At 41.8% G+C, this 24,777-nt stretch overlaps 2 protein-coding genes and 1 long non-coding RNA gene across 3 annotated transcripts in view; all 3 read right to left on the bottom strand.

Annotated features, from left to right (window-relative positions):
- The window catches only part of LOC138978404 (uncharacterized), a 77,313-nt gene extending 65,227 nt beyond the window's left edge, over window positions 1–12,086 (bottom strand). The window contains exons 1-2 of the mRNA XM_070351136.1: window positions 11,753–12,086; window positions 1,651–3,989 (exon numbers count right to left, since the gene is read on the bottom strand). Of these exons, the coding sequence (XP_070207237.1) occupies window positions 1,651–3,289 (1,639 nt within the window). The 5' untranslated portion in view covers window positions 3,290–3,989; window positions 11,753–12,086. The remainder of the gene's footprint in view (window positions 1–1,650; window positions 3,990–11,752) is intronic.
- Window positions 1–24,777, bottom strand: part of LOC138978421 (uncharacterized) — a 113,491-nt gene that overhangs the window by 65,227 nt on the left and 23,487 nt on the right. The window lies entirely within an intron of this gene.
- Window positions 17,706–24,777, bottom strand: part of LOC138978396 (thymidine kinase 2, mitochondrial-like) — a 15,106-nt gene continuing 8,034 nt past the window's right edge. Inside the window, exons 7-10 of the mRNA XM_070351128.1 lie at window positions 23,507–23,595; window positions 20,793–20,872; window positions 20,386–20,466; window positions 17,706–19,658 (exon numbers count right to left, since the gene is read on the bottom strand). Coding sequence (XP_070207229.1) covers window positions 19,572–19,658; window positions 20,386–20,466; window positions 20,793–20,872; window positions 23,507–23,595 — 337 coding nt within the window. The 3' untranslated portion in view covers window positions 17,706–19,571. The remainder of the gene's footprint in view (window positions 19,659–20,385; window positions 20,467–20,792; window positions 20,873–23,506; window positions 23,596–24,777) is intronic.

Here is a 24,777-nt window from a genome sequence, read left to right as displayed (position 1 = left end):
CTATTTCCTGTATAACACTAGAGGGATGCAGACTTGTATGAACCTTGGCTGTGACACACCCTTAAACCTCAATACAGCTGACACAGACAGCTCTTGGGGAAGCTTACGATGTCTTAAGGTCCTGAGCAATGTCATTGTCAATGTCATTGTCATCTCATATCAATGCGGTTTGACACTTGAGGGACAGCTTGTGGCTGGATGCAAACCTGTCACCATGATTTTTTTTATAACCCTCTGACAACTGATACTGATAGGGCCTAAAGTTTGCAACTTCATTTCTTAGCGCAACAGGAACTTCTAAAACACATGACGTCAAACTGAACGGTTTTATGTGCCACTTTCAGTTTTATTTTCACTTTTTTTGTTCCTCAGGGTTTTCATTTCTTTCTTATCTCTACGTTAACAATAACATACATGCACAGTAGAACTGAACAAGCACAATACAACTTTCTACAAATTTACATAGTGATATTGAAAGTGATAAAAGTATTGCCCGATTTAGCATAATTCATTTGTTTGTTTTTTAAACAGCAGTCTCTCCTAGTCCTACTCCCACAAGCTATACTCCAGTACTAAAGCGCAATGATATGTCTAACCTATCCCGTAAAGGCTTTCTAACAGCAACGGTTATGACTAAGAAACCTAATGAAGCCAAAACAAGCAACTCACAATAGTTAAGCTAGACTACACTATCAACATTGTACTAAATACACTGTACCTGTGACAGGGAAAAATGTGTGATGTTTGCATGCAAAGTAAACTGACATCTCATCATATAATCATCAAAGAAAACAGAGACAAATTAGAGAGAGATCAACAACAAAAAGTCAAAACTAAATAAAATAGAAAATAGACTTCTTTTCGTCTGCAGCCCCCAGTGCTTGGGTCGTTTCAAAAAATTAACATCTTCTCTCGATACGGTTTTACATTTAGCCTGTGCGGAACATGCTATGGTGATTTGCTGTAAAACCCCTGTGCCTTACAAATTTCTAAACTCAAAAGTAGTTGAAGCGGTAAAAAATAAAAAATAAGCGAAGTTGCAAAGACAAGGTGGAGGTAAGAGTTAAAGACCAAGTTTCATGATATAATATTTTGCCCGAGTGTCGGCCCTATCAAGTCTCATCCATCTTCTGTTACACTTATTTTTTATAGGTGTATTTCTACCAGAGTAACACAAACAGTCATAAGATTCAGCTAATGCGTGTGCACACAATTTTACCTCCACATATAACTTTTTGACTGAAGATTTAGTTCTGAAAAAAAGTACACTTTACAGTTACACTAAATATGAATTTTAAAGCAGCGCATTTTCTGAAATTAAATGAAGAATTGAAAGCTTTGTTACAGCTTTATTTTCCACTTGAGGGTAAATCAGTGTTGCAATCTGTTTGAGTAAACCTCAGTAATTTTTATTTTTAGCTAAGTAAAAGCATCCGAAAAACATTATACTTAAGGGGTGGGATAGGGAGAGGGGTTGGAGATTGGGTTGCATGCATCCATGGGCATAGTTCTGGGACCAAGAGGATGGCTGCATAATTCATGCCAATACTTTTGACTAATTTAAGTACACTACACACACTTACAACAACACATTCAACATGCAATTTTTTAAGGTCATACTAATTGCAAACAGGACAAATGATTGATTACCTTTTTCATCTCCCATTGACTCGTAAATGCCATCCTCTGCCCCTTCTTCAGGCATCTCAATGTACTCATTCTCTCCTCCCTGCTCAGGTTCAGACGACTTCTGACTTGCAGATTTTGGACCGCCCGCTTGAAACTTTCTCACCGGTTTCTCATCCTCGCCAGATGGTGGATGTACAGTGTTGATATGCTTGACAAAGTCTGACACCTTCATCCCCTTGTCAAAAATGGATTCTTCTTTCTTCAACCTCTCCTCCTCTGCGCTTGTTTTTGTCTCAACTTTCACCTTTCGGAGGTCCCTCACTTTGAGCTGAAGTTCTAAGTGGTCTGCGTTATCTGAATTTCGCCTCTCCTGGCTCTCAGTGGGTACGCCACGCTCAAAGTCGAATTTGAGCCGCTCAAACCGCTCATTGCTCAGCTTACGAGCACCGAGCACCTTAGAGGCAGCAACTTCCGCATTCTCTGGCTTTGCTTTAGAATCAAATTTCTTTTTCTCAAAGGAAGATTGCAGGTTATTCCCTCTTGTGAACTGCTTGCCAGCCGCTTCACTAGACGAAGGTTTGATGTCGCCTTTTCCTGTCTTCTTTGAATCAGAAGGAATCCTCTGCACTGGTATTTCTCGAATAATTCCTCCAGTTCCACCTGAACTCTTTGTGGAATTGTTCTGATCTTTGAAAGGCTTGTTGGACGTTAATGATGACGAAAATAATCCACTTTTCTTCTCTGATTCACTGCGTGGACTGGAAACACGTGTTGTTTTCACCGTAGTTGTAACTGCCGCTGTTGAACCTTTCCCTAATGGTTTGTTAGATTGTGATGCAGCTGAAGACAGCTGCTCAAATTTGTTCTTTTTGTCAAAGGCACTGCCTGTTGATTTTTTTGTGGTAACAACATGATGAACAGGAATTTCAACCCTACTCTCTTCCTTTTTTTCGACACTTTTCCACCCTGTGTTTCGTAATCCTTGACCAACAGGTTTCGAGTCCCCTGCGGCACCTTTAGGACTCCATGATCTGCCCGCAGAAGACGGCCGATCACCAATCTTTGATGATGAGGAAGATGTGCTCGAAGACTTGATGTTGATGTTTATTCTGCTTGGAAATGCATTATCTCTTGAGGAAGACACCGAGGACGCACTACCACCGCTACTGGAGAAAGTTGTGCCAGACTTTGGCGTGTTTGTCGTCACTTTTGTACGATCCAGGCCTGAAGATGTCTTTGAGGTTAATTTGGTGTCTAGAACGGAACTTTTCACACCACCAGAAGTAGACGTAGCAGAAGAAATCCTGGTACTGGAGAGAACACTAGACTCTGTCTTTTTGGCTGAGAGTCCCGCATGTCCAGGACTAGATGAACCAGACCGAGGGCTGGTCGTCCCCGATCGCGGACTTACAGCTCCAGAACGAGGACTGGAAGCTCCTGAAGATGATGCAGTGCCAGCCCCACTACCCCCCTTTTTGTCGTCAAACATTGCCTTCAGATCGTTCACGTTTGCTGGTTTCAGAGGTGTGTGAATTGAGGAGGAAATTTTCCGTGCGGTACGAGAAGTGGTCACCGAAGATGCTGACGCCGAGAAGCCTTTGTCTCGTACTGGGTCAGCCCCAGTCCGTTTCAAGTTCACTCCGAATGGTGTTTTCTCCATCTTTGCTTGTGAAAGAGTTTAGATACTTTCTGGCAATATAACTTATATTCCTGTTGTTGCAATGTGCATTTTCAATCAAATGTGTCAGGATAGCACATCCTGATATGTGCCTTTACTGCTCTCCCGAGGGTCACATGGTTGCAGTTGTAGTTCTCTGAAACGACTTTTACCCAGACAAGAATAAGTTATAATGAATTGAAGTCACAGCAGTCTGTTCTTTGGGTCAGTCTCAGGTGGACTTGTTAGTTTTAATCTAGTATTCAGTCAGTATTATGGACATGACTCATGATTAATCACTGTTAATGTTATAGGACAAATTACAATTCATTCTACATTTTTTCTCACAACAATTAAGTCTTGGACATGTATGTGAGATTATATGAACTGAACCACTGGTGCAGCTAGGTAACAAACTAGATTATAGACAGCACGTGTATCTGATTCACAGTTTGTATAACAATAATATGTGAATTAATTTCAGTAGAAATATGATACTACTGTCTTTTACTACTGTCTTTTTCTTTTTCAGATGAGTCAGTTAACACTTGCTCATGCCACCATGCTTTTTTAACAACTCTTGAGTACAGTATATATTATGTGAGAAGTTCAAGACTGAAGTACTGCATACAGAATTTGTTTGATGACGTCAGTGACAACGGCTGTGCCAGCTGTATTCCCAATCCCACTGCCTCCTTTGGTGCTGAAAGTGGAAAAGACATTCTAAGAAAGTGCAAGAGAAGCATAAAAAATCATTAGTTACCACTAATGCATAAGCAAGAGAGTACATTAACTTAAGATATGATTACGATCTAAACTGTGTGATATCACTGATAAGAAACGATGCAAAAATAGTCAAACGTATTCAATACAAAGTTGTAGAATTTTAAATAAAAGTGCAAATTTTACCTAGCTTCATGTTAGAACCAACACCAGTAAACTCAAAGCTCCTTTTCGAAATGCAAGGCTCATTTAGGTGTAACAGATTAGCGGTGATATGCATACAGTTGTGAATGACAAATTCTCACGTCAAAACATGAATTCTATATTATATGTGTTTCAGTTAGCTCAGAATGATGAATACTCTGAGCTGTCAAGTGTCTACATACTCTAAGCCACAAAAATACTCAGGTGGTATACAAAATATTAGAAAATTATAACCCGAATAGAAATTTTGTAAATTATTTTAACTGTGCTAAAAGAATAAAGTTGATAACAGAAGTGATAACAAAGACAAGGTGCAATAATTCATATTTTTTTGAATTTTAAGTTACAATTAAGTACTTCATGTATAAAGTTACTGATAAAAAAAACTATGTCTTTACATGTACTGTAAATTTAAAAAACCTTTTTGTAAGTTTAAAAAAAAAAGATTAATTTTTATGAAAATGTGCGTTTTTACTCTTCTGTGGTACTGACTGGTTTAAAGGACCAGACCACGCTGTTTTAAAGGTTATTAGAACCACTAACCGATGACTGAAGGTTAGAGAAATGCACCTAAAGATTCCAAAAATGTAAAGAAATTCACCGATTCGTAGCTTAATCATTGTGATTTAATTAAAAACGTTCCGCCAAATTCGTCTGCTAAACGAGACTTCGAAATGGCCGCCAGTAGACGAGAACCGGCTGTGACGTCACTTAGTGTTTGGAAACCGAAAGTTACAGCTTACGCTCAAGTGGGCGTTTGCCTAAATCGAGCATCAACAGCACGCCGAAGGAATGCGCACGGCTGCTGATAGCTATGAAGTATAGAAAAAAGGTTCAGGCATCAGTTGTCACCTTTTCCCGATGGGCTTACAACTTCTGCAGCAAGACTGATTAACTGGAAACGGCCAACACGATGTTGTGTGTTTCGCGACACTTTCTTCCAATGCGAACGCAGTTAAGCCGGCAAGAAAACCTGGCACACACAAAACAGCTGTTGCCTAACGCAGTTCCAGTTCCGACAATTGTTGACCACTCACAGGAGGTCAGAAACCGGATACCAATGTCATCAGAACGATCTGCTTTCACTAAACGCAGACGAAAGGAAGTGAGTACATGTATACTGAATGTGTTCTGTAAGGGATAGGGGTTCAGTGTCACTGGGCGTTTTTGTCAGACTGACAGTATTTGTAGTGGAATGGCATCTGTTCCTAATTTTAAGCACATGTGTTAAGATTACAGATTAAAAATATATCTGTTACTATATGTCCGTCCCCATGCACCCACCTTAAAGTTCCCTCTCTCTCTCCCTCTTTTACACTCACCTGGGTAATCGATGAGTCTCAGGTTTAATCAGTGTCCGTCCATATACACATAGACATTCACACAAACACACACACGTTGTTATAGTTGTTATCTAATTCAGTGTTGTATTAAATAGATAAAGAAATCGTTAATACAGCAAGCTTGCATGAATAATTTGCTGTTGTCCTTTTTTTCAGATCAGGTTCTGTAATACAGTAATTATAATTAATACAAGTACAAATTCATGTTTGCAGTCATACTCATAGTGTGTGAGTGTGTGTGTTTGTGTGTGTGTGTGTGTTTGTGTGTGTGTGTGTGCATGTGTGTGTATGTGTGAAAAGCACTTTGATACTTAAAACATCTGTGTTATTTGATTTTATTACAAAACTGCAGTCAGAATATTAAGCAGACCTATTCCAACAATACATTTTGATCAGCAGTAAATGTAATGTCAAATTATGAACAACAATCATGTGAGCAGATATATCTAACAGAAACACATAGTCTAGCAAAATAATACAACCAAGTACATGTGTGGACATCATCATCCACATAAAAAAATTGATTGTAGGAAGAGCACTCTGTGTTATTACCACTGCTTCAGTCAAACTGCCAGTTCAACTTTATCTCTGTGGGTTGTTTTTTTTTCTCTCAGAGTAACATGGGGAAAAAAACCTTTAAAAAACTTGCATGCTACAGAGCTGGATTGTTTCTAGTGATCATGCAGCATGATTTATCCGCATAGAAAACTACTGAAACACCTAAACAGAAATAACAATGTCTACAGAAAAAAACCACTGTTTGATTGCTGTCTGTAGTACTCCTCTTGCTAACAGTGGCATTAAAATAATTAAAACTAAGCTATGCTCTCTTGGGGGGGGGAAAAGTGCTCTAAGTACTTTTTGTGTCTACATAGGCAAAACAAAACTATGCAATGTTTCAGATTTCCTGACCCACCCTATGTTTTTCCTCCTTATCCTGGACTATTTTGGACTCTTACAAAAATGTAGGCTACTTCAAAAATGACAAATTTTAATTTTGCAGGCTTACAAGGAAATTGACTCTTCTCTTACAACCAGAATACACCATGATTTCAAGCAAATAAAAAACTACATGCACCTGAGAAAAAAAACAACTTTAATTCAAGAAGTTAGACCTCCTAACCCCAGCTTTTCAATTCAATTCAATACGTTGTTGATGTTGATTATGGAGCTTAACGTCCTCCCAGGTAACTAGGGACCTATATTGGGGCATGATTTTTTATACAATGTTAAAAGTGTAGGGTGTAATGGGGGGGAGGGGGACTGGAGGGTGACGGGGTGTAGTCGCTAATAAATTTAAAGGTGCGTTTATTATCTAATATACCAGACATTTTGTTTTGGCTGGTGTACAGAATAACATCACATAAAATCGCACTCGTAAAACATACAAAACACATAAAATGTACACATCAGTACACACATAACCCAAACCACACATATCCATACCAGCACCATCACACACATATCCACATACATACTCTAGTTTGTACATTATAAAAATAAATACATTATGATTAATATCATTACTAGTCAACTTAAATTAAGGCTCAAAATAGGTCTTAAGATGGATGTTATTTAGTGTAATGAAAGCTATGAGAAAGAAAGTATGAAAGAATGATGCCCTTTCTCCGGTGAAAGTTCTGCTGATTGTGGTAACTTTTTTTTCTGTCTAAAACAGGCATCAGGTTAACTGAACGAGCTGTTTGAGGGGGTGGTGATCCTAACACTGGCCTATGGCAACACTGGTCTATGGCAGCTACAACAAAGCTCTGCATACACAGCAAGACTACAATGCAACAGTGCCCAGACTTTGACTGCTACAGGCTGCTTTCCCATGCAAAGTACAAATGCAAGTGTCCATAAACCAGGGTTTAATACAAAGTCATGTAGTATGTGAGTGAGTTCTGATGAAAAAGTGATTGTGTTGTAATATTGGTTATTACTGAGTGTTGATGTTACAATGATTACATTATAAAAACAACAACAGAACAATGTGAAGAGCAAACTTCTTCTGTGGGCATGCAAGTGAGTTAATCTTGTGTGTGTGTGTGTGTGAAACTATATGTGACTGAGTGTTACAAATTTAAATGACAACAGTTTTCTTGATAGCCTTTAAAAACAACAACAAATACATACATTTAACAATCAAACAAATATAGGCACCTCAAAAAAAGTTGTATGTACACCTTCGTGGCTGGTGATGCATTCTTGCTCCCCTGCAAGTTTTCATTCTACAATGTTCCTCAGGCTAGCTTCCTCTCTCTCTCTCAAATCTGCCCCTCCCACACAATACAACAGGTACAGTGGCCACTCTGACACCAGTCTCTGAAATAATCAAGAACAGTTAAAACTGCGATGAGCTGTTGTTCTTTTACTCGTGAATGCAATGCATGAACACTTAAACAATATCCCACTTATTCGCGAGTGCGTTGACAAGGCGAGAGTGAAAAAATAGCACAGACTCGAAAGCAGACGATAAGTTCAGCACAGAGAGCGGGCGTGTTTACCTTTGATCGCTGAGACAAACAGTGTCGCAATTTTCATCGTCACTGTTTCACTACTGCTGGAAGTGGCCTCCACCCTCATCTTTCATGCTTGATTCGAGGAGAGAAACCGGTAGTTCGAACATGTACGGTTCAATTTCGTCTGCAGTTACGCTTGTTGTCATGTTGGTAAACAACCATCCCCACACGGTGTGACGTCACGGATAATTTATTCATAAGCCAGTCTCGCGAAGATCACGCGGCACAATGGCGGGTCGTTTTGGAGAAGAAATCCGTCGCTTCGGTCACAAAATTCGTCGGATTACGGCCTTAGAAGATTCCGAAGTAAACCAAACATTGTTGAAGACGGTAAGAAAGTGGTTTTCTAACTAACTGCAAACATCGGGAAGTGTTCGGTCGCGCAGGAACACGATTCGAAGCGTTTTTGACGCTAAAACAGCGTGGTCTGGTCCTTTAACTTTACAGCACATTCATTACAGGAAAATAGTGGTTTAAGAATATATATAACAAACACTGTTTCACACAAAACACTCACACACTACATGTATACAGGTGCAAAGAAGCACACGCTGACTAATACGTGTAGTAATACATCAAGATGTAATTATTTAAAGTGACTTTGACTGAACTACATAAAAGCATCCCTAATCTCCAATAAACAAAAGAATAAAGTTATTAAAAAACGTACTGCCTGCAGCAGCTAGATTAACACTTGTACCTAACTTCCTGAGGCTAGACTAAATATAGTACTTATAGTTATACTGCCACACAAGCTAGTAATCCTCAAATGTACTTGATAGTATTACAGTGGAAACCCCCTTTCAAGACCAGGGCCGGACCAAGTTCGTTTGAGGGGGGGGGGGGGGGTTCCAACTGAAGTGGAAACCCCCGCTGAGGCCCCGGTGGGGTGCAGGGGCAACGCCCCGCTGGGGGGTCTGGGGGGCAAAGCCTCCCATAAGCTGAGAAAATTTTGCATTTGTGAGGTCATTTTTTGGTCTTTCCTTGCAACTGGGAATCCAAATTACACATTTTCAACAGTAACAAAACACGCGGAAGTGGGAAAGGTATAGGGGCGAGCACTCAATGATCTCACAGTGTGCAGTACAGTCCCTTTCCGAAACATCGGTTCCCCGATAGCGCAGATGATATTTTGTTGCAATCGGTTCTCTGATACTATTAATACTAGTGATAATGTAGCGTGTGACTTGACTTGTGGCCTATGATCATGGACTTATAACGGGGAGGGCAGGCCGTTGTCGACTTGATGTTGTTCATAATTTGAAATAGTTTTAGAAGACCAAATAAACTACGCAGTGGCTACACTTACGCCGCCCGTAACTTTTCCCTTCTTTGCTTTGATTACGCCACAAAGCATTTCCCCGCCAGGGCCGCGCTCTACTTCCGGTTTGATCCGTTTGGGCGGCCATTTTAAAGCGTGGGTCGAGTGAGGACAGACGTGTTCAACAGTTCATTAGTAGTGGTTGTGCGTTTCTACCCGTATGCAGGCCGGTTTACTTTAGTCATGGATAGCGGACTTCACAGCGAAGCAGTTTTGACAGTAGGAAGTACGTTCGAGTACTTCAACAGGTTGCAAAAAGTTATCTCGGACTTTGAAACGAACGCGTTCGTCCAGCTCTACGTTCGGTCGTCGCGAACCCTGCAGGTGCAGCGCAAACGAGCCCCCAGAAAGACTTTCAACGAAGCATTGCAGTTTGGCGAGTTGGACTATGCCTGCATCAATGGAGGACGAAACCATCTGATGCAAACAAACAACCACTACATTTTCCCTCCAATTAACCTGTACGCATAGTACACATACGGGAAAAATATAACCCAACATTCAGTACAGTACATCCTAGTACACACCATGGAGGAAATTCCACCACAAATGATTCAATCCTTGTTTGGAGAAACAAAATAACGGGATGGGTTGAACAAACAACTACTTCACTCCCCACATTCACCTGTACCATTAGTACCTGTGAGACAATTCCAAAAATACGGAATAAACCCGTTAAAGGAACAGTGAAATCTATAATCACTGAGCCTCATATTATAAGCCTCAATCACTGAGAGGATATCTGGAAAATCAACCACCAGTACATACAAGTATGTCCTAACAAGGGACATGAATAATAGTGAGAGTGTTACGACAGTAAAATGGTGTCATGTCGTAACTAGAGAATGTCCAGGTAGGATCACGCCGCGCCGTAATCAAAGTCTGGCCGAGTGACTCTACGACTCGTGAAAAAGGTGTAACCGAAGCCTGCAGTGAGCGGGTTACGACAGTAAAATGACGTCATGCCGTAACTATAGAATTTCTGAGTCGAATTACGGCTTGAAAAAGGCATAACAGTAGCCCCTACCAATAAACTAAGGGAGTTGGGGGAAGAGCTTAAAAAGTCCACATATTTTTTTTTCTTTCTCTAAGAGGTACATCGGATGGCCGGGGGGGGGGGGGGGGGGGGGTTCCGGAACCCAGGACCCCCCCCCCCCCCCCCCCCCCGATCCGGCCCTGAAGACCTACACAAATCTGAGAAAATCAGGTCTTAAGAGGAGGGAGTCTTAAAATGGGGGTAATTTTACGGTGGTTAAGAACAGAAAGTCTGAGAAAACAAGGTTTTAAAAAGGAGGGAGTTTTAAATTGGGGGGTCTTAATAAAAAGGGGGGTTCCAATGTCCACTGTAGTACTATACTGAAGATACCTTGCCCCTAGCATCTAGAAATGACTGGTCGTAACTTAGTTGTCAGTAAAATATTACTCGTACATTAATACTACTAGTACTACATGTACATGAATAGTTATTCTGTGAAATAATTTCAACCAAGTGCATGATCTTATCGTTATTGAGTTTCAAAGATTGTGAATGTGATATATTATTAATCAATTTAATGTGTGTATAGCATTTGTTCAGCATAGTTTTAAGTTTGCCTGTCTATATATACTCTTTAGCCACCTCAACTGACAGAGCTCTCTGTACCAGTACAAACTGGACAAAATAGTACACCACTTTTCACTAATGAACAATTAATAAGAACACTATCTTATTGAATATTCAAACTTTGTTAGGTCATAAGGGCAGTCCTTCCCCATAAAAAGTTTCTTTCTCAATATAATTGCTCTATGAACACATGTGGGTTGTGAGACTGAGACCTCTGAGCGAGGAGGATACTTCTGATGACACACCGCCCCACAGTCATAAATCATTTGACAGTCTTTCTTCTTCTACCGAAGTAATCAAGGCTGACTGAAAATTGTCAGAGACTGAGGTCAGTTTACAGCTGCGATTATCACAGTTTTTGCAAACAGTCGCATCTGAGGTGTCTGTAGTCACACTTGTCGCTCTAAACTAATCTCACTTTCGACGACGTGCAAACTCAAGAACTAGAGAGATCTGTCAATGGCTATCGCTTTCGCCGAATTTTGTCGTCTGCCTTGGACAGCCATGTTTAATTAGAACACATAACGGCGCAAACTTTGCCCAAAGCAACCTCACAGCGGCGGCATGTCAACAGACTAGGGTATACAAGGATGAATGCTTCCCTATTCAATCAAATCGCACGCGCACCTTCAAATCAAGCAGACGAACTATGCAAACAGAAATGAGACTGAGAGACACTTCGCTTCCGCGATCGGTCAAGGCAACAGTATTCAACGCCTTACGTTGTAAACCTGGGCGTGATTTGCTTACCAGTTGTTATCGAAGCAGACGATTATCTGAAAATGACACAACTGAGGTCGATCCCACTACAAAGGCGCTCCAAATACTATTTTGTTGACGTGAGTCACAATTTGACACTTTACAGGTGCGCTGGCACAAGTTCTTTCCCCGGCAGCTATTCCCACCTCCTCCGCTGTGGGGCGCTGCCTATCTTCACTTCCGTGACTCTGCCAGCCAAAGAGAAATGGCGAGACAATCGCTTCATTCACAAGCTATCTTGACCTTGTCGCGAGCAGCACAAACGATCGATTCTCTTGCCGAGGAAAACCGGGGTTTCCCTGGCTAGAGATAATAAAAGCGAATATTTTCCATCAAGGAAATGGGTTAGAGCTGTCTGTGATGTATGTCTGGGGTCAACAACATACAAGTAGCCTACATGTATGTAAATGCTAAGAAAGAGCTGTGTGTGTGTGCTTGTGCTCGAAGCGGCCGCGGCGGCAGTCGTGCTTGGGTGCAGACGCGCTTGGCTAGCGGCAAGTTATTTCCGCGACTTATTTTCAATCTGTGTGTACGTGTGTGTTTCGTCTGTCTGTTTTCTCAGTATGTTTGTGTTCCTCTTATACCCGCACAGGATTATTGTCAAGAAGGACGGACACGTGTCATAATATCTGGACTTACTTATGTTAGTGAACAGACGAGATCGTAAACATGAATAGACGAGAAATTAAATCTGAAAAAAACCACTTTTTATTTTTAACGCTCAGAATAAAGAAGCGGAACGAACCCGGTGCCTTCAAAGTTTCAACCTTTTAAAGGAATTCTTGGTGGACGATGTGCAGTCGGTCCAGCTGGGGAATAGGCTTACATGTAACTGACGAAAACTGAACAGTCAACTGTAAATCTGGCTGTGTAGGCCGGGTGTGCTTGAATATTTGCGGGAATGACTAAAACCACGGCCACTTTGGGTGCGAATGCCTAGCAGCAGAAATTGCCAGTTTTTGCGAACAAAATATCACCGCTGCCGCACGAGTCGTATATATAGTGGTATAAAAACACGCGTGTTTTGCTTCTATTCGCGGTTTTGCCGCCGCTGCCGCGGGTTAGGGGGAAGAACTTACCCGATGCTTCCCAGCATGTCGTAAGAGGCGACTAACGGATTCTGTTTCTCCTTTTACCCTTGTTAAGTGTTTCTTGTATAGAATATAGTCAATTTTTGTAAAGATTTTAGTCAAGCAGTATGTAAGAAATGTTGGGTCCTTTGTACTGGAAACTTGCATTCTCCCAGTAAGGTAATAGTATTGTACTACGTTGAGCCCCTGGAGCAAATTTTTGATTAGTGCTTTTGTGAACAAGAAACAATTGACAAGTGGCTCTATCCCATCTTTCCCCGTCGCGATATAACCCTTCGTGGTTGAAAACGACGTTAAACACCAAATAAAGAAAAGAAAGCTGCCGCCTCCGTTGCGTCGCTACCGCGCCGCCGGCGTCGCGCCGCTATATGAACCCATAGCTTCACAACTTGCTTTTCAAACTCTTCCAAGGCTTCTTCAACCAGGTTCATAATCTATGTTGACTATTCGTTATCTTTTTCGTCACGTACTGATGTATTTCCTGAACCGTTGCACATCGTCCGGACAGAGCTCCGCATTCAAAGGTTGTGCCGAAAGGCAAGAGCTCGCAGTTCCGCCGCTGCGGACTAACTAAATTGTGACAGCGATTCATTCCGTGAGTCAATCATTTCTCGTCTTTACATTTTTCTCAGTAACCAACAGACTGCTTCAGATAAAATTGACCCTAAATGGCAAAGCATGTCACAGTTTGACCGATCTATTTGTCAGGAGTCAGGACACAACATGATGATCCGCGGGCGGCGTGTCAGCCTGTGACGCGGACCGGGTCACTGTGTGTGTCATGTGTCAGCACGGTATGTTTGTGTGTCAGTGTGTGTGTGTCAGTGTGTGTGTGTGTGTGCGTGTTAGTGTGTGTGTGTGCGTGTGTCAGTGGGGGCGTGTGCCGTACTGACCGTGGCGCACAAGCGGCGTGCGTTGATGTGCAGTCAGCACCCCAGCCCTGCAGCCGGTGCCCCGGGCCTGCCATCGACTTTCAAGTCCCCTCCTTTCCGACGGCTGTCGCGTGCCTGGGCTGCAACTAAGGTTTTCAGTGGAGATCGGACCCCCCCCCCCCCCCCCCCCCAAACAAAGTAAAAAAAATTCTCAAACGACAGTGTAGCGGAAAAAAAAAGAGTCTGGACATACTTCAGGATGTTACATGATTTTTGGAATGTGTCAACTTTAAGGACGCCGGTCTTATGTAAAAACCACACACACAGATGACACACAAAATTGGAATAGGCCTATCATCTGGAAGAATTTGTGTGTAAAGCTTCATGAACATTTATCCAGTCGTTTTCTGGGAACCACTCCACACACACACACACAGTACTCAGTCATACCGGCGCACACTGTGACACACACTGACACACACGTACACCACCACCACCCTCGCTCGAATCCGGCTTCGTCTATCTTAGGGAAAACATTTACTAAATAACACAACTTTACAAGTTAAGTCAGTTTATATTTGTTCAGTATTTTCTTAATCCGGAATACCGGTATTCTCATGGGTTAACTGAGTTCATTCCTGGATCATGTTAATGCCCCGTCGCTTTGTGCTTGTATTTGTTTACTTATCTTTTTATAAATGTATGTATTAGCTTTTTTGTACTAAATAGATTTTTTTGCGTATCCTTTGGCGGTTTAACCGATCATATATATATATGTATATATTAATATGTGAGAGTCGGAGTAGCGCAGTGGTTAGAGCGCTTGCCTCTTACGCGTGGTTCATCCCCCACTCCGGGCAAATACAAATACATGTACCCGATTTTTCCGAGCGCGGCTCTCCAGTCCACCCAGCTGGAAATGGGTACCTGACGCTATTCGGGGCCGGGGAAGGCAAAGCAGGGAGAGAGAGGAGATGGGCACCGCCCTCATAAAGCTGGCCCCAGAAAAGTTGAGATCTCTAACATCTCTCTCCCCTACGACCAGATGGTTATGGGAATACCTTTACTTTTTATATATATATATATTTTTTTTATATACATGTTCAAGTTATTCTGTGGTCGCGGCGGCCGTTGTACCCCCCCTACTGAATGTGTGTTTAGAACGATTTTTTTTAATTGTAGCCCTATATTACCGTACAAAGGCCACCGAACTTCCTCCTTTAACCAGTACTTCTTCATTGAGTTTAAGTTTGATTGTTCAACGGTCATATAGTATATAGTATCTGTTTTATTTTCTCACTGCGTACTTTGCAGTTTCGGTCACATGTGCATCAAGTTGTGGCCAGGGACCGCATTAAGACTGGGCAATCGGTGTGTGTGTGTGTGTGTGTGCCGTGTGGTAGAATTTGAACGTTGACAGCAGTTGCTGTAATACCGACCTGATTTGGACATTATACCGGGAAGGGTTAGAGGGATTGCATCACTGATCGACCGTTGAGTCAGCAACTAAACCGCAATAAGCTATCACGATGCAGCCTTTTAATTAAAACAATTTTTTTATACAGATTTTGTAAATGTATTTATCTTTCTTTTATGTGTGTGTGTGTGTGTGTGTGTGTGTGTGTGTCTTTTTTCAACCCTTCTTTCCCAAGCTACACTTAAAAGACATACACACACTGCATGGCTTGAGGAGAAACGAGCATTCTTACGACTTTCTTCAAGTTCAGCGGTACTAAACTGAAATGTTAGGGACAGAGGTGCACGCGGCGCGGCCGGGCCTTATATGATATTTAATATTTGCTTGTCTTCCTCAGTAATGGGCAGAATATACCTGCGCAGTTTCAGCGGCACAGACGACGCACGGCCTATTATTTATGCCGCGATAGGGATTATGACGAGTACTTGGCCTGTTTCCTTTCATGCACTGACGTGCAGCGGGCTGGGATAATCTGCAGTGCGTCGTCGGTCTTGCTGAAGTTACATAATTATGTGAGCGGAGCCGGCCTAATCATTGCCGGACTGATACAATATGCTTATGACCCTGCGGCTAACTCAAAGAATGCACAGTCAAAGGAATAAAGTGAGTCAGTTCAAGTAGGGACTGATGCCGTGACTGCAGTGAGTTCGCCCATGATCAATACGAATCTCAGTGTTTGTCACGTGTGTAGTGCCTCACGTGTGTATGTATGTGCGTCAATGTGTTTGGCCGCTGTTATCTGTTTTCTTCCATTTCTTGTGTTTTTCCGTTAAACCCGGGATCTTTATTTGTGATAATATGTCAATGTTCAGACATGGGAATTCCAAAATAGAAAAAACTCTGAAAATAGGCCAAGGTACAGGGGCCGCATATGCCCCGGCAGGGTAAAGGGAATAGCCCTGTTGGGGGGGGGGGGGGGGGGGGAGACCAGGGCGGCAGAGCCCCCCCCGGAAGGAAAACGAATTTTAGCATTTTAGAACAATATTTTCATAGTTCTTGTGTAAGCAAACAATGGATAGAGAGACAATAGTATACATATTTAATTTACCTTTTTTTTGCCGCGGACAATTTTTTATTTTCGCTGAAACGTATTTTCCTTTTCGCGGAAATCCGCGGACAATTCCTATACCTGATGTTGTTTAAAAAGAGTCAGTAAAATTAACTTGACTAAGGGTAATCAAGGGCGGATCAATTCACTTTGGAAGGGGGGGTTACAAAATGACTGCGAAGATACAAGTTGCTTCCCTTCGGCATCGATCTTTAGATCGGGTCATTTTGGTTCCAAGGGAAGCAACCTACGTTAAGTTTCCTCCATTACTGCCCTTTTGCTCTCATCCCCCAGACATTTTTGCTAACAAAACTACTTGTTCTTAACAGAAAGTGACCGTTTTTGCTTGTTATAGTGTGATAATATGGCATGCTTTATATGTGAGGAATATCAGGCAACATCTGTTGGCATGGCACTTGTGTATAATTATGTGCGGGCATGTACTGTGTGTGTGTGTGTGTGAAAGAAAAAAATAACATTTCAATAGTTCTCTCTGTAAGGTGGACTTATTGGGTAGGATGGAAACAGAAAAAAATCTTAAAACAAGCGATTAAAAATTTTAGCTGAATTTATTCGGACATTTAAACTCAAGGACACACAGACTTAATGCTTCTGAAGTTGACTGAATATCATACATTGTCATTAATGTTAATGCCCAAGTTCATGTTTGTAGAAACGGAAAACAGAACGAAACACTTTAAAAGTCAAAACGTAATATACACAGTTGCACAGGTTAAAATTGCTAACATTTATCAGTGAATAAATATCAAGATTTCTATACATACATATAAATAAAAGAGAGTGTCTGTCTGTCTGTGTGTGTGTGTCTGTCTGTCTGTGATCGCCAAAGCTCCGAGAAGGGAGGGGGCAGGAAGACGATGTCGTGCATGTGCACTCCTGTGACTGTGAAGATGTGCACCTGACCACCACTGCCGACGCGCTGCCAGCCCTCCAATCCTCCTCCGCCTCCCCCCCCCCCCCCCCCCCCCGAAGAGAGAAACTTTTAGTTGTGGCTTGGCTCTTCTAAAAAAAAAGTAAACTTGCCCCCCCCCCCCCCCCCCTTTCAATCCCCAGATCCGACCCCCCCCACCACCACCACCCCCATTCCCACCACCACCGCCGACTCCACAACTGTCTGTGGTCGCCATACCTCTGAGATGGCAAGAGGCAGGAACAAGATAGTGTGCACGTACACTCCCTAGGTGCCGCAGATGTGCACCTGGGTTTTAGTTTCTTGATTCATTGTTTCCTTTCTCAGATTATGGACCTCCCATTTATTGAATACAGCCTATATGGTGCAAGACCAGTTCAGTGCCTACTGTTCACCTGTAGCAAGCACATCATGCCAGTGATATTAGAGACTCGCTATTGCTCCTATGAGGGGAAGAAATGAAGAATGAAAAATTAACTGGACAGTTCCGGAAATTTCTAGAAGGTAAGGTGTGGAATTGCACGAGTGGAATTTTACGTGTATGACCGTTTTTTACCCCGCCATTTAGGCAGCCATACGCCGTTTTCGGAGGAAGCATGCTGGGTATTTTTGTGTTTCTATAACCCACCGAACTCAGACATGGATTACAGGATCTTTTTCGTGCGCACTTGAGTTTTGTGCTTGCGTGTACACACGGGGGTGTTCGGACACCGAGGAGAGTCTGCACACAAAGTTGACCCTGAGAAATAAATCTCTCGCCGAACGTGGGGACGAACTCACGCTGACATCGGCCAACGGGATACAAATCCAGCGCGCTACCGACTGAGCTACATCCCCGCCCATATTTTGTTTCAATACAACAAGGTACCCGTGTAAATGAACAAAAAAAGAAGAAAGGTGTTCAAAAAAACACAATTTAAAAAACACACACACTCTCTGTAAGGAACAAGATGTCTCAAACAAAACACCTGAATACATGCATTAAAAACTAACCCTGAGTGAAGAGATATCACAACGGAACATGCACACACACAAATACAAAGTACAATTGTTTTCATTATTTTAAGAAAGTCCTTGTTTGACTTTGAAACGTAGGACCTAATTATCTCTATGATTTTAATGAACTCTGCACAACCTTAAAACCTCTCTGTCCTCTAGGTAATAAACTATAACTTTGTAAGATACATTGGTACAGTAGAACCCCATTATTAACCCTTACACTGGTGCAATTCTGTAACACATGTTACAAAGCCACTGGTGAATTAACAGAGAGAAAAATAAAGAAAAACGGTCATATAGGTTTTCGAAACTATGGGCGGTAATCGGAACCGACCAAACAGACTGAGCCAGTAGCGCGACATATGTCGTGACAACCAGGTGACAGTGTACGTAAAGTAGTGCGACATATGTCGTGACAACCAGCCTAAGGGTTAACATGTGAGGATACAAGTCATGGAATGACAAAAGGCACTACATTTAAGTCCAGTACTGATCACAATTCAGTCGACACTGCAACCGCACCAGTATTGTTAAGTTTGAAAAAAATACTTATCTGACCGACTTAAAAAGTATTCCTCGAACACAGTAACATAAACTATTTACAATTTATGATGAAAAAAATGCTTTAGATGATATGAACCAGATTTTTAAAACAAGATTTTTTTTTTAAACAAGATGACTGATATAATTAGTTTTTTCTAGCAGACCTGGGAACTCCTGTTTTGCACTTGTAGTACTCTCAAACAAACTTGGTGTCTTTTCAGAAAATGTAGCGTACTCCACGCAGCATTTGAACATACATGATTCCAACATGCTTCACACGCGTCCGTCGCACCGTTAATTAAGTTTACCAATACACTTGAAACAAATTCTTCTTTCAATGTTTACTGACAAAAACTGTGATCATGTGTCAAAATACTGGCTTCGGGATGCGCTTGAAAAGAAAAGTAGAATAGGATTTTTTCTCGTATTTTTTTCCCACTGACCCTATTCTAGACAATTGTGCGTACAAAATACGGTGAAATTGTATGGGTTCCCAGGTCTGTTCTAGGCTTTTCACTTTTGGCTGTTTCATGAAAACTGATCATTAGTTTGAGCACTCATTTCATACCAGATTTTTAATTTAGATGTGAAGTAAATTTCACATGAAGAACTCAGTGAGTTTGAGGGTGTTTGCCGGCCTGCATGCAAAAGCAAACAAGGACCAAAACCACCATGGTTTTGTCACTGTCAACACTGTAGTCTCTTTCCTCTTTACAATCTAAGCATGTGCACTACATTTGCATATATTGCTGTGGAGATCAGTTGATGCACGTTGTTCCACTAGGATGTGAATTGTTGGATTTCACACTTTGTTGAAGAATCTGTTGTGTTAGTTCCTCTCACACTCTGCTAACTCTGAGTGTGTTGAAGAATCTGCGGTGTCAAATCTTCTATCTTCTTCACTACCTCGTTCAGGTCTTCATCCACATCAATTACCTGCAGGAAAAAACAACACAAACATTATCATGGAATTAACGATGTTGACATACTAGCAGCAACAGCAATCCAACAACAAAAGCCGGAAATAAAAATTAAAGGAAGTAAATCTTCATCAAAGGTCATCAACAAAATATAGTTGCCATATAGTTTGCTGAACACAGCTTCAAATATTCTGCATCTGCATCTGCATTGGTAACGCCGGCAAAATCCAAAACTTTGGCTTAGAACCGGCGGAGGAGGAAATAAATCTGTTGGTGTTATTAAGGCTGTGGGAGAAACGCATTCATCAACCCTTCAGGAAAGCTTTGATTATTGTCAAAATATTGAAGTTGTGATTATTCTGGCTCTGAACGCGTCAATATCAGAATAATGATTAAATAGCAGTTGTAGGGGAGATACAGCAAAAGAGCTCCAGAAAAACCTGAAGTGACCGAGTCTAGTACATGGTGACTCGCAGAAAGCTTGTAAAACTTAGCGACAGTACAGTATACCCATGGTGGGTGGAGCTTCAAGATAACTATCTGAGCGGTTTATATGACGCCCAATTCATCTCGCAAATATGCACTCTTGAGATCACTTTACAATGCCGTCATGACTAATTCTATCACCTGTATGTTGCCGACTGAGCTAAACATAGATTGTCCATAAATAGTTCAGTTGGCAAAACAAATGTGGCCAAAAGGGTTCATGGCACCAGATAATCTCCCAACTTGTCAATACTCACCAGTACTGGCGCAAGAAGAACACCTGTGGTTTTGTTGACCAGCCAGTCTTCGTGCAGTTTGTGTAGCTCATTTAGGTAATCCTGAAAGCATTAGCCACATCAATAAACCAGGCAGGACAAAAACTGTTGTTTAAGATTAAAAAAAAATCCCAAAAGCAGCCTCATAATATTAATTACTTTATGGTTACTAAAATTTTACAAATCTTGCTAATCGTATGATTTTTTGACAAGGTCCACAAAAGAAGTAGACTAAGAGGAACCAGTCTTACCCCCCCCCCCCCCCCCCCCGAAAAAAAAAGTGGGAGGTAGAAAATGAGCAGTTGGTTATCAATTTTGCTGCAAAGCAGATGTACTTTTCAGAATCAGAGAGAGAGAAAGATAGATAGATGGTGAGCTAGAGAGATTACCAAGGAAACAGAAGATTCCTCAGATCGGTTCCTGGCTTCGATGCGTTTGTGGCAAGTTTCTGGTGAGGCCCTTAAATACACTGAAAACACAGCAAACATACATGCTTGAACCGGTTAAACTACGAGATAGTAACAGCAATGCCATTTCAGGAAATACAAATTCAAAAACGAGAAGAAAACAAATCAATTTAAAAAAAAAGAGGAAATTATACTACTGATATCTTCCTTTGCATCTGCCTATTGTTTCCTATGACACAATCTTCTCATATTATATCCCAAAAAATGTGACTAAAGACATCTTCAGGAACTTTGTGAGGATTCTTAAGCGCTGTGGAAGAGTTGCGCCCCTGAAAGTAAGGCAAACAACACACCGCCAACCAGTCAAGACCAGCGATTACACCAAATAATTCTGATGTGTAAGTTATGCAGTATACTATCGATACAATATACACGTCAGTGTTCATGATTCGTATCGGCAATGATCGCTGGCTGTCTGTGATCACTGATGTGTTTTGCCTGAGATGTTCAGCTATCACTGTAGGCCTTCCGCAGCAAATCGCAGCTCCGATGTGCATATTTTCAAAAGAGAAATGCATTGTATCGGGGGAACCATGCATAACATACTACATTGGAGTTTGCTATTTGCTGTGATCGCTGATCCTCCGGGCAAGTCGATTCTAGGGAGCGAGTCCCTTACAAAAAAAAAGAGAACTCTTCCCGGGGTCTGAGCCGATGCCTCCTACAGTGGAGTCCGGGTACAACAAATCTCAAGGGAGATACATTTTAGTTCGTTATATCAGTAATTCGCTGTAGAGTTTTCAACCCTAAATGGTCTCAAGACAAGTTTTCCCACGCACTTTCAAATGATCGTCCCATCGATCTTTCCTTGGAGAGTACAATCTCTGCATGTTTTCAACAACTTCATAATATAATTCATAGAGCTCGTCGCGATATAACCTTCGTGGTTGAAAACGACGTTAAACACCAAATAAAGAAAGAAATCCATAGAGAGCTCTAGCAAACTAACAGCGGGAGGTGCACGAAAAGCGTCAGTTTTCACGATAAAACTTTGACTCGCTCATTCACGGAACATAACTGCACTCCGGACTGTCCACAGTGTTGAGCAATTTAGGAGAATTCACTGCCTGAGGAGAGTATTGATTCAAATGAACACGTGGTTCTCTATCGCGTCACTCGGTCACGGATCGATTTCGAAACCATGTTCGTCAGCCATTGTTTTTAGCAAGACAGGCCACATGTGCACGAGCTTCACTGACATACATCGCAAAATGTCATGATGTCACCACAACTTTCGGTTTTGGTTTGATCTGTGCACCTCCCGCTGTTAGTTTGTTCGGAGTTCGCTCATCACGCGATGTGCACTTGTGTTTGTGTATTTTTGTCTTTGGAGACAATTATTGACATCAGTTCGTTGTAGCCTTGTGACTTTTAGAAACAAAACGGCTCTGGGACGATGAAAACGTGTTCGTTAAAAGAGGGGTTCGTTATGCAAATGAGTTCAAAAGGTTCGATGTAGCCGGAAAGTAACAAGTAAGAAATAGAAGGCTGTCTGCCGGGAAATCAATGGCAGTTCGTTAAAAGAGGGATTTCGTTATACCCAGGTTCGTTATAGCTGGACTCCACTGTACTTCATTTGTGTTGCCTCACATGCCCCAAAGGACCTTTCTCTGTAGCCAGGTTCGGGAATATTAACCTGATTCCCTTTCCATCCAACGAGAGCACATTTAACTGGTCAGCGGCATGTTTTTGTTTGCTTAACTCGAGTCATTCTCAGGGGCGCACCTTCCACTCGCTTGGATTGGATATCCTGAAAGAGTTATTTCCAAAGATCGTTTTTTATTCCCACAAGATAACACAGCTGAAAGTTGAAACACAATTAAACTGGAGTGACCAATGCCTTATGCACAATTTGAGAAAAACTTCAGATGAACTCTTCTTGTCCAACTTGAAGAATAAACAAGGTCAACCTTTGAAGAATGATCTCTTGATTGACAGGTGCATCACTCCTCAAAGTTGTGTCACTCATAGTCAGTCATAACATTTTCTGAGCAACACCATGTCGTTCTTTGAAAAAACAGAAGACAAGAGGCAGATGACAAGTCAGGGTTTAGCCTGGGAGAAAAAGGCAATGGGACATTTGTCCCACTCAACCAAATTCCGATGGGACATAGTCTAAGGCAAGCGCCAAAGAGGCCTGTACGTGTTTTGACCAAAGATGCAAAAGGGTGCAATATGGTGCCATCTGAGAATTAGCCGCTATATCATGTTATCTGTGTAAGTGTGTGTGTGTAATCCGATGTAAAGTGTACATTTGGTGACGCAGTGGTACGTAATCTCAATGTGCCCTTCAACGCACTGAAGGGAATAGTGATGGGACATTTTCAGATTTATTGCGCCAATGGCGCAGGGCGCACTAGTAAATGAAACCCTGCAAGTGTACACCCTCATTTAGCAAAAGCTTGAATTGTAAAATGTTTTCAAATCAAGCTTATCCCCCCCCTTCCCCTTTCTTTCTTTCTTTATTTGGTGTTTAACGTTGTTTTCAACCACGAAGGTTATATCGCGACGGGGGAAGGGGGGAGATGGGATAGAGCCACTTGTTAATCGTTTCTTGTTCACAAAAGCACTAATCAAAAAACCCCTTCCCTTTGAGAGGTTGCCTCCATGCAAGAAAAGAAAAGATGTGTGCCCACCAATGAGATCAAGTCCGGTATCAGCATTGTCTGCGATCCAGTCATGCCATTCCTTCAGCACAAAATGTTCCATGTTAGTCATCAGGCCTCTGCAAGAAAATAAATAAATAAATAAAATAGTACTGGAGCATATTTTCACAGCTTCTTCTTATCATTATTTTCCTGTCGATTTCCTCTTTTCTTTTTCCTCCTTTGATCTGGCTATGCTTCTTGCTTCTGTTGTTACATTGGACAGAGGAAGCAGCAAGCACTAAACTTAAATGAATCATCTACGGGAAAAACTCATTTCACAAGCTAAAGGTTGACTTCAAGACTGCTGCAAAGTTTGTGTAACCGAGTGCCGAAACACCACAATCACCTTTGGAGGCGAAGTCCAATCAAACAGGATTGAGAAGTTTAGAGCTTATTTCTAAGCCCTATAAAAACTGTTATGCATTCGCAAAGGAATCCATGAACATACAGAGAGACAAAAGCCGCCAGACCCCATCTCAAACAGAACTCTACAATCCACAGGTGTTGCCTTGCGAGCTATAAATAGCTCGCAACTTCTAAGACGAACAACTCTGCAGAGTCTGCTGTGAAGGGCGACGGTAGTCTCCCTGTCACATTTGGTTCACATGAAAACTCCACACAACAGCCTATTACAGTGGAACCCCGCTTTAAGACTTTGCTTTTTCAGATTTGCTGTTCATAACCACTGGCGGGGATATAGCTCAGTTGGTAGCGCGCTGGATTTGTATTCAGTTGGCCGCTGTCAGCGTGAGTTCGATCCCAGGTTCGGCGGAAATTTATTTCACAGAGTCAACTTTGTGTGCAGACTCTCTTCGGTGTCCGAACCTCCCCCCGTGTACACTACATTGGGTGTGCACGTTAAAGATCCCACGATTGACAAAAGGGTCTTTCCTGGCAAAATTGCTTAGGCACAGTTAATAATTGTCTACCTATACCCGTGTGACTTGGAATAATAGGCCGTGAAAGGTAAATATGCGCCGAAATGGCTGCAATCTACTGGCCGTATAAAATTTCATCTCACACGGCATCACTGCAGAGCGCCTAGAACTGTACCCACGGAATATGCGCGATATAAGACTCATTGATTGATTGATTGATTAAATTTACCTCCATTTAAAGATTCCTTCCCTTCAAAGGCCTGATTTGTTAAAGGTTTTTATTTTTTAATCCCAGCGAAGCTGGAGGTATCCCGTGAACGCTATACTGTAATCGATTTGAGAAATGTGCATACCGAATAATACATGATAAAGAAGGATTCT

Source organism: Littorina saxatilis, linkage group LG10 (assembly GCF_037325665.1).
Source record: "Littorina saxatilis isolate snail1 linkage group LG10, US_GU_Lsax_2.0, whole genome shotgun sequence".
Lineage (NCBI taxonomy): Eukaryota > Metazoa > Mollusca > Gastropoda > Littorinimorpha > Littorinidae > Littorina > Littorina saxatilis.
Note: the sequence above shows the minus strand (reverse complement) of the source record. Positions and strands in the feature narration are given on the sequence as shown.